Source organism: Myxine glutinosa, chromosome 3 (assembly GCF_964187855.1).
Source record: "Myxine glutinosa chromosome 3, kmMyxGlut1.1, whole genome shotgun sequence".
NCBI classification, from domain to species: domain Eukaryota; kingdom Metazoa; phylum Chordata; class Myxini; order Myxiniformes; family Myxinidae; genus Myxine; species Myxine glutinosa.
In genome coordinates this window covers 134,450,015-134,467,642 of record NC_136263.1, presented here as the reverse complement: position 1 = coordinate 134,467,642, position 17,628 = coordinate 134,450,015, and the positions used below count along the sequence as shown (strand labels likewise).

At 50.4% G+C, this 17,628-nt stretch overlaps 1 protein-coding gene across 1 annotated transcript in view; it reads left to right on the top strand.

The window, feature by feature from the left end:
* Nucleotides 1-17,628, top strand: part of LOC137423191 (protein FAM184A) — a 192,940-nt gene that overhangs the window by 148,885 nt on the left and 26,427 nt on the right. Inside the window, exon 12 of the mRNA XM_078774580.1 lies at nucleotides 14,007-14,148. Coding sequence (XP_078630706.1) covers nucleotides 14,007-14,148 — 142 coding nt within the window. The remainder of the gene's footprint in view (nucleotides 1-14,006; nucleotides 14,149-17,628) is intronic.

Here is a 17,628-nt window from a genome sequence, read left to right as displayed (position 1 = left end):
TTTCCTTTCACACCCAGGTACCCTCATTCCACTCACAGCCTTGGTCACACACCTGACCACCGAACACTTTGGCACACATTCGTTGGTAGCACACCTCACCAACACACCTCTTCGCACCCCCTCCTCGGTCACCTCCTCTGTGACAATCACAGGTGTGCTCTCATTCGCACACCCAACCACGTGCCTCACCACCAACTCCAGCGTGCATTCCCACTCACGCTCTACCATTCCAGGTGTGCATCCTTCCATCCCAGGTGTACATCCTCGCTCACCTGTCACAACCAACTCACTCTCCTTGTCACTCTCACTACTCTCACCTCCATTCTTGACAACGCACTCACCCTTACTCTTGACAGCGCACTCTTTCCCCATGCACCTGTCCGTCACACACCTTTCTCGCGCACACTCTCCCGTTACACCCTCTGTAACACTCACCACAGGTGTGCATTCTTCCTTGCCTTTGACAGCGCACTCTTTCCCCATGCACCTGTCCGTCACACACCTTTCTCGCGCACACTCTTGCGCACACTCTCCCGTCACACCCTCTGTAACACTTACCACACCGCGCTTCCATGTGCTCCCTCGCACACGCGCTACGACCGACTCATTCTCGCCAGCACCCTCACTCCTTGGCACGCACTTTTTCCTCACACACCCCAGAGTCGGACTTTCTCGCACACCTCCTTTTTCGCACACCAGACCTGTCGCACACTTCACCAACGGCCTCTCACGAACACCCGGGTCCATCTCGACCCCCAAGCTTCTTAAATCCCCTGGCGCATCATACGCACGACCATATTGGTCACCACTTACACCGGGTCCTCTTCCTCTTCGCTTCTCCTCCATCACCTGCGAATCCCTCATCCGGTTAATGAGCACATCATTACGATCCGAACACAGACTTTGGACCAATTCTTTTACCTCCTCTTTTATCTCTTTCTTATCCCCTCTCCGTCGCTTCTTAATTTCGCTCACCCCTTCTTCCACTTCTTCTAATTTCTGCTTCACCTCTTTTATTCCCCGGTACGTCGCCTCAAGCTCGTCCTCCAAGGCTACCTTGACCGTTTCCATGTGCGTCCTCACCTGCCGGTCCTTCGTCTCCATTACCTCTATCACCTTGTCCAACCTCGTTGTCAGTCCCTCACGTACCATCTGACATTGCCTCTTTGTCGCTACCAAGTCATTTTTTAGGTCATTTTGGGTCGCTTTTAACCCTCCTATTACCGCAGTGTTCCTTTGTACCTGCTCCACTAACTCCGTCTGTCCCACCGTCAGCTGCTCCACCTCCTGCGTCAGGTCCTCTATGCCCCCTTGTAACTTTACAGTCCCCTTTCTCACCTCCTTCTCCATGTGCTCCTTACAGTGCCTCACCTCCTCGCGCACTCCTCCGACCTCCTCACTCACTCCTCTCCTGATCTCCTCTCCCATCACTTGCATCTCCTGCCCAGATGCCACCCTCATCTGCTCCATTTCCTCCCTGTGAGCATCCAGTTTGGTTTCTACCCCCATTCTGACCCCCTCTATCTGCTGCCCCATTTGTTTAACTTCCCTTTCCGCTTGGTCCCTCATGTCCCTCAATTTGCCTTCCATTCTGTTTTCTAACCCCTCTAACCCCTTTTGCATCCCTTCCATTTGATTCTCTTGAGCGGCCATTCTGTTTTCTACCCCCATTAACCCATTTCTCACCTCTTTTATCCCGTTGTCTAACCCCTCAAAATTATTGTCTAACTTCCCAAATTTCTTGTCTAACTCCTCAAAATTATTGTCTAACTTCCCAAATTTCTTGTCTAATCCCTTAAAATTATTGTCTAATCCCTCACCAGTACCCCTCGCTTCGTCCCTCATTACTCCCAATTGCTCACTCTGAGCATCCATTTGGTTTCTCAAACCTCCAATTTGGTCTATAAGGGCCCTCATTTGCAGGAAAAAAGGTTCGAATCCACCAGCGTCACTGCTACGGTCGCGGGCGCCGCGACCAGCGAGGCGCCATTTTGCGCACCCGCAACGTCGGGCGCAACGACGCTATTTTGTGCGTCTGCTACCCTCGCTGCTTCGCTCTCCTCGCGTCCCTCAATTTGGTCCTGGACCGACCCTGCCTCACTCTCCTCTACCGGACCCCAGCTGTCTTGATCCGCCATAGCGCGACTTTCAAAATTCGGGTTTTTATTTTCGTAAAACACAATCAAATTTCGCTGTTATAATTTCGAGCGCGGGAAACGCGCTCCGGATCGAATTCTACCTTCCAACACCAATTGTTACCCTAGTGGTACAATTGGTGTTCCAAAATTTGGGCCTAATAAATTTAGTCCCAGGTTCGAATCCGACACTCCTGACACCAATTGTTACAGACACGACTTTGATGTTATGGTGGGCCGAGCGGAATGGCCGCCGTGTCCGCACAAGTTACCCGATTATACTCGAACCTTGGCCGAGTCGCGCTACGCTAGATCAATGAAGGAAAAGGACACAACGGCTGGGATTAAAATGACACGACACCAGGGATACGGTTCTCAAGACCTCCGGAGGAGATTATAATATGGCGGAAGGTTAGATTACAGGAATGAGAGGGACAGCATAGAAAGATAGGCACTTAGACACACTTATCTTATTCCCGACAGACCACAGATAAACAGGACAAAACTGACTCACACGGGGATTGATGGCAAGGAAAGCGGGCAGTCGATGGCTCAAGGTGCACTCTTGGCTCAAGGACAGAATCGACCCGGTCCGGTCCAAAGATGCGGGGAGGTATCGTCGCGCTGGGGGTGGCGTCCTTTGCTCTCCGTGGTTCAGGCGCATCTGACTTCACATCCGGTAAGTCGCTGCGTATCTCCGGCGGGGAGTGACACGCCCTCGGCTCGTTAGCTCCGCCCCAGATGGAATCGGCCCGTTGCTTCTCATTGGGTGCGGGGGGTTACCGGCTCCGCCCTTGACGAGGGGCCGACAGGCAGCCCCTTCGTGGTAACCCCGTCGGCGCACATGGGTAATGGCGGCTAACCGAGCCGGAGTGAGGACGCACACTCCCCGCGCGCGCCGTTGTTGTAGTTGTTGTAGTTGTTGTTGTAGTTGTTGTTTGGGGAAGAAGATGGGAGGAGGTATGGGAAGGTCCTAAACTCACTACTGGTGCCATATAATCACATTCTGGTGCAACGAAGAGTCAGAATTAATGGAAACGAGTCCTTAACTGACATAGACTAAGAATAACTAGCAAGATGTCCGAAAGTTGTCTACGTGAGATGCGGTGGACCTGGGCACGACATTTAATGGGGGAAAAAGGGGAAGGTCGGTTCTACAGAGTGTTATTTACAGGCAATGGGACTAGGGAATGGGGGATTGGGGATAGTTGGGGAGTATTGGGGAAATAGGGGAATATTTACAAGCGGATATGGATAGAGGCCAAATCCCATATCCGCAACAATAGGTTGATTCTAAATCTTTATTTGATACATTTGAAACTTCATACATCTGATATATGACCCAATATGAGTGAAGAATTACATTTATGATGTCATCGGTCACATGGTCTGGTGGCTACAATGGATTGAAAATAAAACCTTTTAAAAATATTCTTCCCCAGAACCGCTTAACAGATCAATGCGAAACATCATCCATATGATCGACTATCAATGGAGAATAGAGTTCGAATTTTTTTTCATATTGATCTTCATCAATTCAATTTAGCCTTAAAAGTAGTCTTTAAATATCCTAATTGATCAATTAATAATTAATAAAGCTACGGGTAATGACAATGTATTTGACATAATCGGGTGCATCGACGTTGTGTGTATGGGCCATAATAGCGGTGGGCCATAATAGTAGTGTGTTCAGTTAATGATTGTATTGTTGTTCAGAATGAGCATGCGAGACTATGCACTCTACTGAGGGCCGTTCTGGTTTTCTATTGCTTTGCAAAAATATTACTGTTGTGTAGATAATTTTGTGCGCTCATTCTGTGTCCTTCTCTGGAGTTGCTGCGGTTGTAGAATAACAAATATTACTGTTTTAACCACAACATAGAGCTCCCATTCCCACCTGGTCTTCTTATTTTTTAAGAGGGCTTTTAAAACAGGCATCTTTAACATTAAACAGACACAAATTTTACTCCAAGTAAATTGATGATTATTTTTCCAGCAGTACAATTTTTACTATTCTACGACAGCAGGAACTGCTAAAGCTTGGGCATGCTGCTTCCTCTTCTTTGTGTGACACACTCACATGGACATGTCTCCTCTTAGTAATACACATGTTGGGTCACCCGATATCGCGTTATTTAGACTTTAGTAAACCATCACAAAGATTGATGTTCAAAGCTGTCGCAAATTAAACTGGGAATGCACCACGGAAATGATGGGCCAAATGGCCTCATTTTCCTGTTTGAGGTCAGCTTCTTGATTTTCAGACATACAAGCACACACATATGCAGATAATCTCCAAACTTACACTTGCTCTGAAGGAAGAATATCACAGAATTATTCCTGGATAAAGTATTAGGTGTGGTGACACCCCATTAGAAATTGCATAAACAATTGTGAATTAATAATCTCCTTATTGACTGTCCCAATGCTTTTGTTAAGAAAGGAATATACAAAATGCAAAACATATATTCAGTACACAAAATTTTTTTGTAGCAATAGTAATCATCTGCTGCAGGGAGATAAAGACTGTTCAAAAGTGATTGTAAATAAACACACCAGATGACCTCACTTTAGGAAATACATCCCCTTTACTCCTGGTGATACTTATTTTATTATAATTTTTATGTCTATGTGATATACTGATGTCTTTTCATTGATCAGCCCTTCAGACTATTTTTACTATTTTTTTTGGCGTTTGCCACTGCAGTTGCTTGTCCAATTTGAGAGTTGCTATTATCTTGTTGTATTAATGTAGCAGTGTAGCACACAGCTCATAAAGTAATGACATTACCTCTTCCACTTCAACCTTTTCTCTCTCTCTCTCTCTCTCTTTCTCTTTCTCTTTCTCTTTCTCTTTCTCTTTCTCTTTCTCTTTCTCTCACTCTCACTCTCACTCTCACTCTCACTCTCACTCTCACTCTCACTCTCACTCTCTCTCTCTCTCTCTCTCTCTCTCTCTCCCACTCTCACTCTCTCTCTCACTCTCACTCTCACTCTCACTCTCACTCTCACTCTCACTCTCTCTCTCTCTCTCTCCCACTCTCACTCTCTCTCTCTCTCCCACTCTCACTCTCACTCTCTCTCTCCCACTCTCTCTCCCTCTCTCCCCCTTCTCTCTCTCTCTCTCTCTCTCTCCTCTCTCTCATCCCCTCTCTCATCGCCTCTCTCTCTCTCTCTCTCTCATCGCCTCTCTCTCTCTCTCTCTCTCTCTCTCTTCCTCTCTCTTCTCCTCTCTCATCTCCTCTCTCATCTCCTCTCTCATCTCCTCTCTCATCTCCTCTCTCATCTCCTCTCTCATCTCCTCTCTCATCTCCTCTCTCATCTCCTCTCTCATCTCCTCTCTCATGTCCTCTCTCATGTCCTCTCTCATGTCCTCTCTCATCTCCTCTCTCATCTCCTCTCTCATCTCCTCTCTCATCTCCTCTCTCATCTCATCTCTCATCTCATCTCTCATCTCATCTCTCATCTCATCTCTCATCTCATCTCTCATCTCATCTCCTCTCTCATCTCCTCTCTCGACCTGTCACCCACACATCTTAGTTTTGTTGAGTGTTTGAAGTACTCTACCATGAAATAATATGTTTTGCCCACTTTTATTTTCTTCAAAATCTTTCATCAAATACACTTAGGGGCACTTGCTGCACAATTGTGTTGCACCAAATTGGCACGGCATAACATCATGTAATATCATCACACTGTTCTAACGCAGGGTTGATGTGTTTGGGTCACAAAGTTGTACCAAAAAAAAATTGGATATGTTTGGACATCAGGCATAGCTTATTGCTCTTTTTTGGCCTAACAGTAGCGTTGATGCAATGCCCTTTGTAGGTTATCGGGCAGGAATTTCGGAACTTGGCCAGAGTGCTGACGATAGCTCACTTACTCTACACTAGTAAGCTTGATACTAGTTTGTGGATGACATAGACATTAGTTAGTGGATGAATCACCCTGCCTGTGAAATACCGGGATGACAGCATCATTGGCTGAGGGTGCGGCTGTGCCACTGATACAATGCGCTCTTTAGGTTATGGCAGGAACGTTGGAATTTGGTCGGGGTACCGGCAATAGCTTGTCCTACTCTACTTGAAGGACACAGTGAGATCTTTAACGTCCAACAATTAATACCGGCAGATGGAATGCCTGTATTTACATTCATCCATGGGAAAGCACACATTCACTAGACTCGGTGGTGTAATGGTTAGAGCATCCGCTTTGAGTGTGGGAGGTCAATGGTTCAAACCCAATTCGAGTCATAACAAAGACTGTAAATATGCTGTGTGCTCTTTCTGTGCTTGATATTCAGCATTTAAACGTTTAAGAACATTGAAAATGGCCATAGCTTCGCATCCATGGGAATGAGGCAATTCCTCCTTAGTGTGGTGAGAAAAGTGGTGCCATTATTGTGGCGTCGCTGGTATCCAGGGTGCCCCAGGAAGTGATGACACTTCTCCAAAACTCAGTGGCTGTTTGTCTCGTGCAACAGTCCTGTGTTATATCCTGTATGTTCGTCTGTATGTCCATGTGTGGCAGCTTCACTACAAGCCTTAGATCATGCAAAAACAAGACCAGTAGTCTAACAACGGTGTAGCCGGAGAAATTTCATAATTATCGGATCAGGTGTTCTACTTGTCCATTTATGACATCATAATGAAGGCACCTATGACATCCTCATTAACATATTGCCAAGTCCGTGGCCGATAAAGACCAGTCTTGGACGGATAGCTGGTCGATCTTACTCCAAGGCGGTCAAGCTGAAGATTGGCGGTACTTCTTGGCATGCGTGGGACAAAAGGCAGCGCGGTGCTTACCTGCACGGACAAAAGTCACGGGGTTTTATCCTCGAAACCCACAAAACGAGTAAACAACACAACAATTGAAAATACAACACAAATTAATTTAATGAAATAAATCAAAGAACCAAAAATGAACGGTGAGGTAAAAACTAATTCCTAATTTGAGACATCTCCACCCAGACACAAAAACAGACAGGGGAATGATTAAAGAAAATAAAAGAAACTCCCCCCTTTTTGTCGATACTCAGCTCTAGTCTCGACGAGCACTTTGGTGGGGTCGGTCGACGAGAGGATGGACCGCACGTCGAAGCGCCCAAACAATGGTGCCGGTCAATCTCGCCAGCACACTGAGCCATGCAGCAGGTTATGGCAGGAACGCCAGGACACTCCCACTTGATCCTGGGCCAGCCAGCACAACACGGTCCCCAGCTCCCCCGAAGAGCACCGAGTCAAACAACACCCCCTCCTTCAACGAGGCAAAGTTCTCCGGGCACCAAACAGTTAACAGTTCTCCCCAAGTGCACGAGAAACGCGACCACCCGCCACGAAACCAGCACCAGAGAGAGAGACTGATTCTTCTTCCTCCCTTCTCGGTGACGTGACCCCGACCAATCATGCACCTTTGGGGCGGGGCCTCACGGCCCTCTTGGCCACCCACCGATTCTCCGCCTCGACTGGGCGGGGTTTAGTTGCCGATTACGATTCCTCCGAGGCGCGGTTTATTGTCTATCGTAATGTCCGGGTACTGTTGGCATTTATGCCGGTAGTTGTGGTTTAATCGAGCGCTCGTTATTGTTGTTGTCATAATTGTAAAGATGTGGGTTTTTTTGGCCGGCTTGTTATAATTGTAAGAACATAGGGGAAATCACAGGAGGCAATCACATACTGGGAGAACTATTCTTAGACCCTACCTAATTAGCATGTCTTCACCCGCCCCCCCCCACCCCCCCCATGTGAAGAACACACACGTTCTTCTTAAACAACACACACCAAGAACACACATAAACAACCTTAATCTCACAGTTTTTCTACTTACATACATCGAGATGGGCTTCCTACTCGCACCCGGTCCATGCTAATACTACACAATCCTATCTCCACTGTGGTATGTCCTCACCTACTCCCCACAAACGTAACAATATGTTATTCCCCATGGGGTGGGGAGTACCTCACAAAGAGCCACCTTTAAAAAAATTCCATGGAGCGGTTTCAGAGATATGGAGGTGCAAAGTTTTTTGTTTTTTCCAAGATGCCACCCATACCACGTGACCTATGACGTCATAATTAGCATTACAAAAGTATTTCAGGAGGAGGCAGGCGCTCCTTTAGTGAAAAATCTGTATCAACCGAACCAACAGTTGCAGAGAAAACGCATTTTAAAGGGAATGAACCCGCAAAATGCCAGCGGAAGAAACATACATATGGACAGACAAAGGCTGTTCTAGACGGCATTGCCCTATGGGAAATGCCATAAAATACATTAAAAACTGCTTATTTTCTATGTAGCACAAGGCTGTAGGGTAGAATCGTTGGCTGAGGCCACGGCTGTGCCTCTGATGCAATGCACTCTGTACGTTAGGGCAGGAACTTACGAACTTGGTCAGGGTGCCTTGTCCAACTCTACCCAAAGGACACTGTGAGATCTTTAATGCCAGCAGATGGAATGCCTGTTTTTACATCCATCCGAGGGACAGCAAACACATTGATGAATCACCCTGCCCGTGAAACACTGGGATGACAGTTTGTAGCTGGGTCGGGATTCAAACCCAGGATTGACAGTTTAGAGGCAAGTGTGCGTACCTCTAGGCCATCCTGCCAGCCCACCCTGACTGCATTATTAACTAGAGAGCTCATATTACACGATACTCCATGCAGTGTTCAAGTATATACTTCAATTGTAGTACAATAATGATTTTGAAGATCGTTAATCTGGTTCAGTTTAGTGCTATTGAAGCAGTCTTGTACACCACTCTTGTACACCACCCCATATAACAATGTCCAAGTGCTGTGAAACTGGAGGTTCTTGGAAGTATTTCGAAGGCGATTTGTGTTTTTCAGTGTTCAAGTATAGAATTCAATTTAAATAAAATAAAGATTGTAATCTACACTGTAATGTAAGAACGAACATTGTAATGTAAGAACGATATGTAAGACTACACTGTAACACTACTCATGATACCACCGCCCTCGCCCGGCCAGTAAAGCGCGGCATTACGCGCGCTGCTTGTGAGCAAGGAGGAAGCGGACAAGCGGTAACATATAAACGTCTTTATTGTAAGACTACACTGTAACACTGAACTCCTCCGGGCTGGTCGCCCGGGGTATATCATGAGAAACGGCTCTGGAGCTCGGTGAGACGCGCCCGTCGGTCCGAATGGACCATATGCTGTCACTGTTGGGCGACGAAGCCCCCGGTTCGCTATTCCGGGCGCTTTTCCGTCGCCAACTTCCAGCGCAGGTTCGCCTCGCGTTGGCCGGGACCGGGCTAACGGAACCCCGAGCATTGGCGGCCGAGGCGGACAAGTACTTCGCCGCTTCGGACACGCGGGCGAGCGTTGGCGTGGCCGTCACGGCCTTCGACGCTGCTGTTCCACAGCATCATCTTCTACAGCACGCTGAAGTTCAGCAGCATGCTGATACGCACCTCGTGAACGCCGCCACGCCCCGCCCACCGACGCGGCGAAAACCGCCACCGCGGGGAAACCCGTCGACTCCACCGGCCTGGCGGAGCCAGCCGCGCTCCTCCAGCTCCACCACCTGGTGCTGGTTCCACGCCAAGTTCGGCCACGAAGCTCGGCGGTGTCATCCGCCGTGCTCCTTCAACGGGTCGGGAAATGCCCGGGCCGGCGCTCAATTGTGGCGATGAGCGCCGGCCGTTCGAGCAGCCTGCTGTTCATAACGGACACCTTCTCCGGGCGCCGTTACCTGTGCGACACGGGAGCGCAGGTGAGTGTCATTCCCGCCGGCACGTCCGACAAGCACGCCGCGGGTGGGGGCCCCGCGCTGCTTGCCGCGAACGGGACGCCCATCCGTACGTACGGAAAACGCTGCCTCTCTCTGCGGTTTGGAGGTCTGGTTTTCCGATGGACGTTCGTCACCGCCGACGTGCCCATGGCACTGCTTGGCGCGGACTTCCTGTGCGCTAATGGGCTCCTGGTCGACGTCAAGCGCAGACGGCTTGTCCAGGCCGAGACGTTCAGCTCGCTCGCGTGTGCGTTGCCCAGCTCAACGAGCGGCTTGCCAAGCGGCTTGCCGAACGATTCGGTTCCGGCCACGTTGGTCTGTACGCTTCCGGTTCCGGCAGCGGACGCATTCACCCGCCTCCTCGCCGGCTTCCCGGCCCTCACGCGGCCCACCTTCTCGGCGGGGGCCGTCAAGCACGGGGTGGCCCATCACATCCCCACCGTCGGGCCACCGGTCTACGCCCGGGCACGCCGCCTCGAGCCGACGAAGCTGGCGGTGGCAAAAGCGGAGTTCGCTACCCTGGAGCGACTCGGCATCGTTCGGCGCTCAGAGAGCGCTTGGGCGTCGCCGCTGCACATCGTGCCGAAGCCCGGCGGGGGATGGCGACCGTGCGGGGACTATTGCCGTCTCAATGACGCCACGACTCCCGACCGCTACCCCGTCCCCCACATTCAGGACTTTTCCGCCCGTTTGGCGGGCAGGTCCTTCTTCTTGAAGGTGGACCTCATACGCGGCTACCATCAGGTCCCCGTCAGGCCGGAGGACGTCCCGAAGACGGCGGTCATCACGCCATTCGGACTCTTCGAGTTCCTGCGCATGCCCTTCGGTCTGAAGAATGCGGCTCAGGCGTTCCAGCGACTGATGGACAGCGTCCTGCGCGACTTGGATTTTGTCTACGTCTACCTGGACGATATCCTCGTCGCCAGCGCGTCCCGCGAAGAGCACCTACGCCACCTCCGCACGCTCTTCGAACGCCTGGGCCAGCATGGCCTGATTGTGAACCCCGCAAAGTGCCGGTTCGGCGCCGCCACAATCGATTTTCTGGGGCACCGTGTCACCAGGCACGGCGCCGTCCCCCTGCCGGCCAAGGTGGAGGCGGTGAAGGGGTTCCCGCGCCCCCGCACGATCAGAGGGCTGCAGGAGTTCCTGGGCATGGTGAACTTTTACCATCGGTTCCTGCCCCGTATCGCCCAGCTCCTGCGCCCCCTGCACGAAGCTCTCCGAGGTAAGCCGGGCAAAGGCGACGTTACCTGGACCGAGCAGATGGACACGGCGTTCACGGGCGCGAAGCTCGCCTTGGCTAACGCCACCATGCTCGCGCACCCGGCGCCCGATGCACCGATCGCCCTCACCACCGATGCCTCGGACTACGCGGTGGGCGCGGTGCACGAGCAATGGGTGCGTGGAGCTTGGCAACCGCTGGCGTTCTTTAGCCGGCAGCTTCGCCCGCGCGAACGCCGTTACAGTACCTTCGACCGCGAGTTGCTCGGACTTCACTTGGCGGTCAGGCACTTCCGCCATCTGCTCGAGGGCCGGGCGTTCACTGCCTTCGTCGACCACAAGCCGCTGATCTTCGCGATGGGCAAGGTCACCGAGCCGTGGTCGGCCCGGCAGCAGCGTCACCTCTCGGCCGTGTCCGAGTACACGACGGACATCCAGCACGTCGCGGGGAAGGACAACCCGGTGGCGGATTGCCTTTCCCGGGCCGTCGCCCACGCAGTCCACCTCGGCATCGACTATGCCCAGATGGCAGCGGACCAGGCCGCTGACCCCGACGTCCAGGCCTTGCGGACCGCCGTCACGGGCCTCCGCGTCACCGAGGTGCCGTTCGACGGCGCGGGCGCGGCCCTCTTGTGCGACGTCTCCCTCGGGCGTCCTCGCCCCATTGTGCCCGCGGGCTGGCAGCGCCAGGTGTTTGACGCCATCCACGGCCTGTCCCACCCGGGCGCGAGGGCCTCCCAAAGGCTGATCGCCGACAAGTTCGTCTGGCATGGCCTCCGGAAGGCCGTCCGCGGCTGGGCCAGGACGTGCCTCGCGTGCCAGCGCGCCAAGGTGCACCGGCACACCCAGGCCCCGTTGGCCCCGTTCACGGTGCCGGAACGCCGGTTTGACCACGTCCACGTGGACCTGGTGGGACCTCTGCCCCCCTCGCGGGGTTTCACCTACGTCCTCACCATGGTGGACCGCACCACCCGGTGGCCGGAGGCCGTGCCCTTGGCGTCGACAATGGCGGCCGATGTCGCGCAGGCTTCCATCGCCATCCTGGGTCGCCCGGTTCGGCGCCCCCTCAGACATCTCATCCGACCGCGGCCCCCAGTTCACCTCGGAGCTCTGGGGGGCGGTTGCGCAGGGGCTCGGGGTCCGGCTGCACCGAACCACGGCCTACCACCCCCAGGCTAACGGCCTGTGTGAGCGATTTCACCGCTCATTGAAGGCCGCGCTCCGGGCCACCCTCCGCGACGGCGGCTGGGTCGACAGGCTCCCCTGGGTCCTGCTGGGCCTCCGGACGGCGCCCAAGGAGGACCTGCGTGCATCCGCGGCGGAGTTGGTCTTCGGGCAACCGCTGCGGGTGCCGGGCGAGTTCCTCCCCGACTCCACGGCACCATGGTCCGCGGCACAGCAGCGCTCCGCTCTGCAAGAGACCGCCCAGAGGTTCGCCCCGGTGCCAACGGCATGCCACGGGCACCCACCGACGCACGTCGCCCCGGAGCTTCGCACGGCGGAGTACGTCTTCGTCCGCCACGATGCCCATCGGACACCACTGCGGCCCCCGTACGACGGGCCTTTCCGCGTGCTGGAGACCGGGGCGAAGCACTTCACCCTGGACATCGGCGGTACTCCTGACCGCGTTTCGGTAGACCGCCTCAAGCCGGCCCACCTCGATGTGGACCATCCACCGCCAGTGGCCCGACCCCCACGTCGGGGCCGCCCTCCTGCGGGCGGACCCCCGCACCGCCCAGCCCCGCCGCCACGGCGCCCCCCGGTCCTGCACCCATCCCAGGGGCAGCCAGGGGCATCCCACCTGGTATCCCTGCACCCCGGACGCCGCCGATCGCCAGGGGGCGCTTCGGCCGGGTCATTCGTCTGCCCCGCAAACTGGCCCTCCAGGTGCGCGGGAATTCTGGGGGGGGCGCGTGTGGCGGACACAAAAGCCCACTGGCGTGGTGACATCATTCCACGCACCAAGTGGGCGGTGGCCACGCCCGAGGGGTAGGCGTGGCCTCATGATATACCCCGGGCGACCAGCCCGGAGGAGTTCAGTGTTACAGTGTAGTCTTACAATAAAGACGTTTGTATGTTACCGCTTGTCCGCTTCCTCCTTGCTCACAAGCAGCGCGCGTAACGCCGCGCTTTAGTAAAAGACATATAAATAAATGAATTGCGGGTTTTACCACAATTTTACGCAGTGTCGATTACAAACTACACCACCCTATGTAACACATTGTGGCGGACACGAAAGCACTGACGTGGTGACATCACCCCGCACACCAAGTGGGGATGGGCCACGCCAGGGAGAGAGGCGTGGCCTCACGATACACACGGGGTGCGCAGCCCTGAGCAGCTCAGTGCTGCAGTTTGAGTACTTTCAATAAAGACTCTTTTATGAACCGCGTTGTCCGCTTGCTCCTTGCGTAAGCATTAGCGCGCGCAGCATCGCGCTTCAACATTACATTAGTTATTTGTGCCTGTTGTATATGTCCTATATGTGTTCCTTAAAGATAGTACGTTTCCTGTTTGGAATGATTTTCAATTTTAGTTGACTGACAGGCAAGCAGGCAGACAGTGTGAAGGTATTATCTCACTCTTCTCTGCGTACGTGCCATCGGGACAAATTGAGAGGCAAAGTACTGTTCAACGTGAGATTTGTCTTCCGATTCATGTTCCGATTGGTGTTCAGAATACAACATTCAATTTAAATAAGCTGTTCCTCAATCATAAACTGACGATCATAAAGTGATAGGACGGACAGACAGACAGACATGAACCAATTGCGTACCCCTGCTCTTTGCTTCACATGTGTTTGTGGGTTGACAAGTATGAAAGTTTGCATCTAATTATGAACGATGACATCTAAGATGATTACATGTTCAGAATTTGTGCATTTATCCTTCAGGACCTGAATAAATATTTGCAGCAAAAAAATGAGGATACATTGCAGAGCCATCAACAAGCAATAAGACTTCTCAAAGAAAAGGCTCAACAAGAAATGGACACTGCTCGGGATCGATGGCAGGAACAACATCAAAAGGAGTTCGGTTTGTTATCATCAATTGTACTTTCCATGTCACAGTATGGATATGAATTATGTTTTTTTCTAATGCACTGATATATTGTTGTGGGAATGCCTCTTGGTGGGATAAAACTACTTCGTATAGAACAGTTTTCTCCTTAATATTTGTTTAAAATAAGCATAATATAATAATTAATTGTGAAGTTCGATACAGTGCCTTAAAGTATTCACACATCTTGACTTTTTCACATTTTGCAGTGGTACAGTCTGAATTTAAAATGGATTAAATTGAGTTGTTTTTTTTGTCACTGATCTATCCACACATAATACCCCATAATGTAAAATTGGACTTTTTGTGAGACTTTTTTTTTACAAATTCATTAAAATGAAGAGCTGAAATGTCTCGAGTCAATAGGTATATATATATGTATGTATATATAGATTTGAAGGGGAGGGTTGAGGGGGGAGATTTGAAGGGCAAGGGTGAGGGGGGAGAATTGAAAGGGAGGGGGGAGTTTAGAAAGTGGATAATTAATGAAAAACGAACATTTATTGCACACTGGTTTTATTGTGATTTTCAAGTCAGAGATCCGTTTAAAAACGATAGAGGAGAAGTGGAATGAAGGTGAGTTTAGAGAATGTAGGGAGGAGGAACTGTAATAGATTGCATTTTTTTTTGAAGTGGAATAAATTGAAGAGGAAATTGAAAAAAAGCCTTTTAAATAGGAAGAAAAACAGCATGTTGTAATAAACCACTGCAGGGGAAAGTTTAAACATATTTAAATAATATTTAAACAAAAGTGTGAAAAATAATCTGGGAAAAGTCTCTAAGTGAGGATGTGGATTTGAGAAAGAAGGAGAAAGGGTTGAGTGAGTATGGAGGAAACTAGAGTTGGAAAGGCTGGAGAAATAGGAGGTAAAGGGGGTGGGGCACAACGCGAGACGAGGGGGTGAGAGAACAAGCACGTGTCATTGAGGAGAGAGAGAATTAATAAAGGAATTTTTGTTTTTTTTCTTTAAACGTTTGACAAAGGATAAGATGTTCGTGGGAGGTAGAGGGAGAAAAGAAAATCAAGGAAACAAGCAAATACAGTGAAAGAAAGAACTTATATTCACAATGTACCGACGGGGGGAGGGAGCCTAGATAGGCCAGGCCGGCGGCCGCACACGAGGTGCGAACAAAAAACGACTAATTACACACAAGTTTGCAGTAATTACAAAACCAAAACTAACTAGAAACACACAATAACACATATGCAATAAAATAACCAGTGGAAATTTGACAAAGACACGAATGGGAAAATACTCAAACTTCGATGTCGTGGAGAGATCGAAGCAAGCCTCCTTGCTCGAGGGACCGGAAGCGGGTTTTCAAGGACCTGTGTCCGCTTAACCGTGAGGTCTGCTTATGACGGACCTTGCGGTTTTCAAGGACCAAGGGTTGTTTGGGTCTTTTGGATCCTCGGGGTCTATTGTGCCTTCAGGGTCTTTTCAGTCTTTTGGGTCTTTTCAGTCTTTTGGGTCTTTGGGGCAATTTGGGTCTTTGGGGTATTCTGGGTTTTGAGGTCTTCTAGGTCCGTGAGGTCTTCTAGGTCTTCATTATCTTTTTTGTCTTTTACAGTCTACAGCCTGGTGTTGGCTTAGCGGCTAGGGTGCCAGCTTAGGATCCTGGGTTCGAATCCCAGTCGATCGCTGAATTAACGCCAGGGGGGTTGACTCAGCCTGTCATCCTTCCGAGGTCGGCTAATTGAGTACCAGTTCACTGGTAATTCCCTGTTTGTCGTAAAAAGGCGACAAACAGGGTTGGCAGCAGGAAGGGCATCCGGCCGTAAAACATTGCTTCAAAAAGGGGACCAACAAAAAAAAAACAACACCAACCACGGTGCCCGAAAAAGGCCAACCCCCGCTTTGCGGGGGAAAATGGCCTCTAAAGGTTGTTTTTTTGGGGTTTTTTTTTACAGTCTACAGGGTATTTTGGGTCTTTGGGTATTTTGAGCGTTTTGGGTCCATTGGGTCTTCTGGGTCCTTGGGGTCTTTTACGTCTTTTAACCGGTGGACACACAGTCATGTTCAAAGATTGCCCCTTAACCCCCCTCCCCCTCACCACCCCCCCCCCCTCCCCCACTCAAATCCCTCCTAAAGCACTACTCAAAGTCTTTAAAACCTAGCCTGATAAAGGGGGACAGACAGACAGACACACACACACACACACAAACACACACAGACACACACACACACACACACACACACACACATCTGGTTTTTTCATTTCTGTTCCTCAAAATTCTATCTCTCCCTTTTATTCACAGACACAGACACAGACACAGACACACACACACACACACAAACTAACGCACGCACCGTGCTGTCTCATTACTTGAATCGGGCGAGGCTAATTACAAGATGGGATTCTAATTGCTGACAAATCCAGTGCTATATTGTACTGCTGAAAAATATTTTGTCAAATATTACATTAGTAGGACTGGGAGAATCTTAAAACTAACATTGGAACAACACAAAAGGGCAACACGGGTCTATCTGTGATAAGATTAGTGCAACGATTAACCGAGACACTGTTACAGCCATTTAAGCTTTCCGTCCAGTTATGTCTCTCTTGTGGCTGCAGTTTACTTCCCATGTCTCCACCCCAGTATTTATTGATTAAACCCGTTTGCTTTACTAGTTATAAGTGAACCACGTGTGCAGAAACGGCCACGTGGTGAAATTAGTAAAACAACCACACCATGGTGGATTATCCACATGTGTACAGTTTCACTTCTGCTCGGGCGTCTTGGGAGAGAATTCTCCAGCAGTCTTGTGTTTGCCCATTTGGAGACGTCCTTTTTAAAAATCAGTGCTCAGTTACTGGTTAATTCACTATAAATGTAGGAGGTGTGTGTGTGTGTGTGTGTGTGTGTGTGTGTGTGTGTGTGTGTGTGTGTGTGTGTGTGTGTGTGTGTGTGTGTGTGTGTGTGTGTGTGTGTGTGTGTGTGTGCACGCGCACGCACGAGGCATCCTTTTTGTTTCTATTAATTAATTATGTATTACGTACTATTGAAATGTACCTTTTAACTCTTTAGACTGCTGAGACCCTTTCGACCTTTGAAGACCCTTTAAGACCCCTAAGATCCTAAAGACCCCGAAGACTCAAAAGTTCTCAAGGACCCAAAATACCCAGAAGATCCAAAAGTCCCCGAGGACCCAAAAGACCCCCCGAGTCCGGCAGGCAGTTATGCTACAAGGCGGTGAAGACCAATGAAAATTTGGTCCAATGGACCAACGGGTCCCGTAAGGCTTCAGACTTTGGCACGCTCACGAGTCTGAACAGTCGAATAAACTGTTCCAACCTGTCATTGTTGATGGGCTTTATACTAGTATATTAAATGATTAAGGGCCCAAAATTAATCATTTTGACAGTTTCTCAGAAATTATTTAGGAAAATGGGTTTTTGATCATTCTTTTCAGACATTAAGGTTGATGTTCAGAATTGGGATTTCTCTGTTCA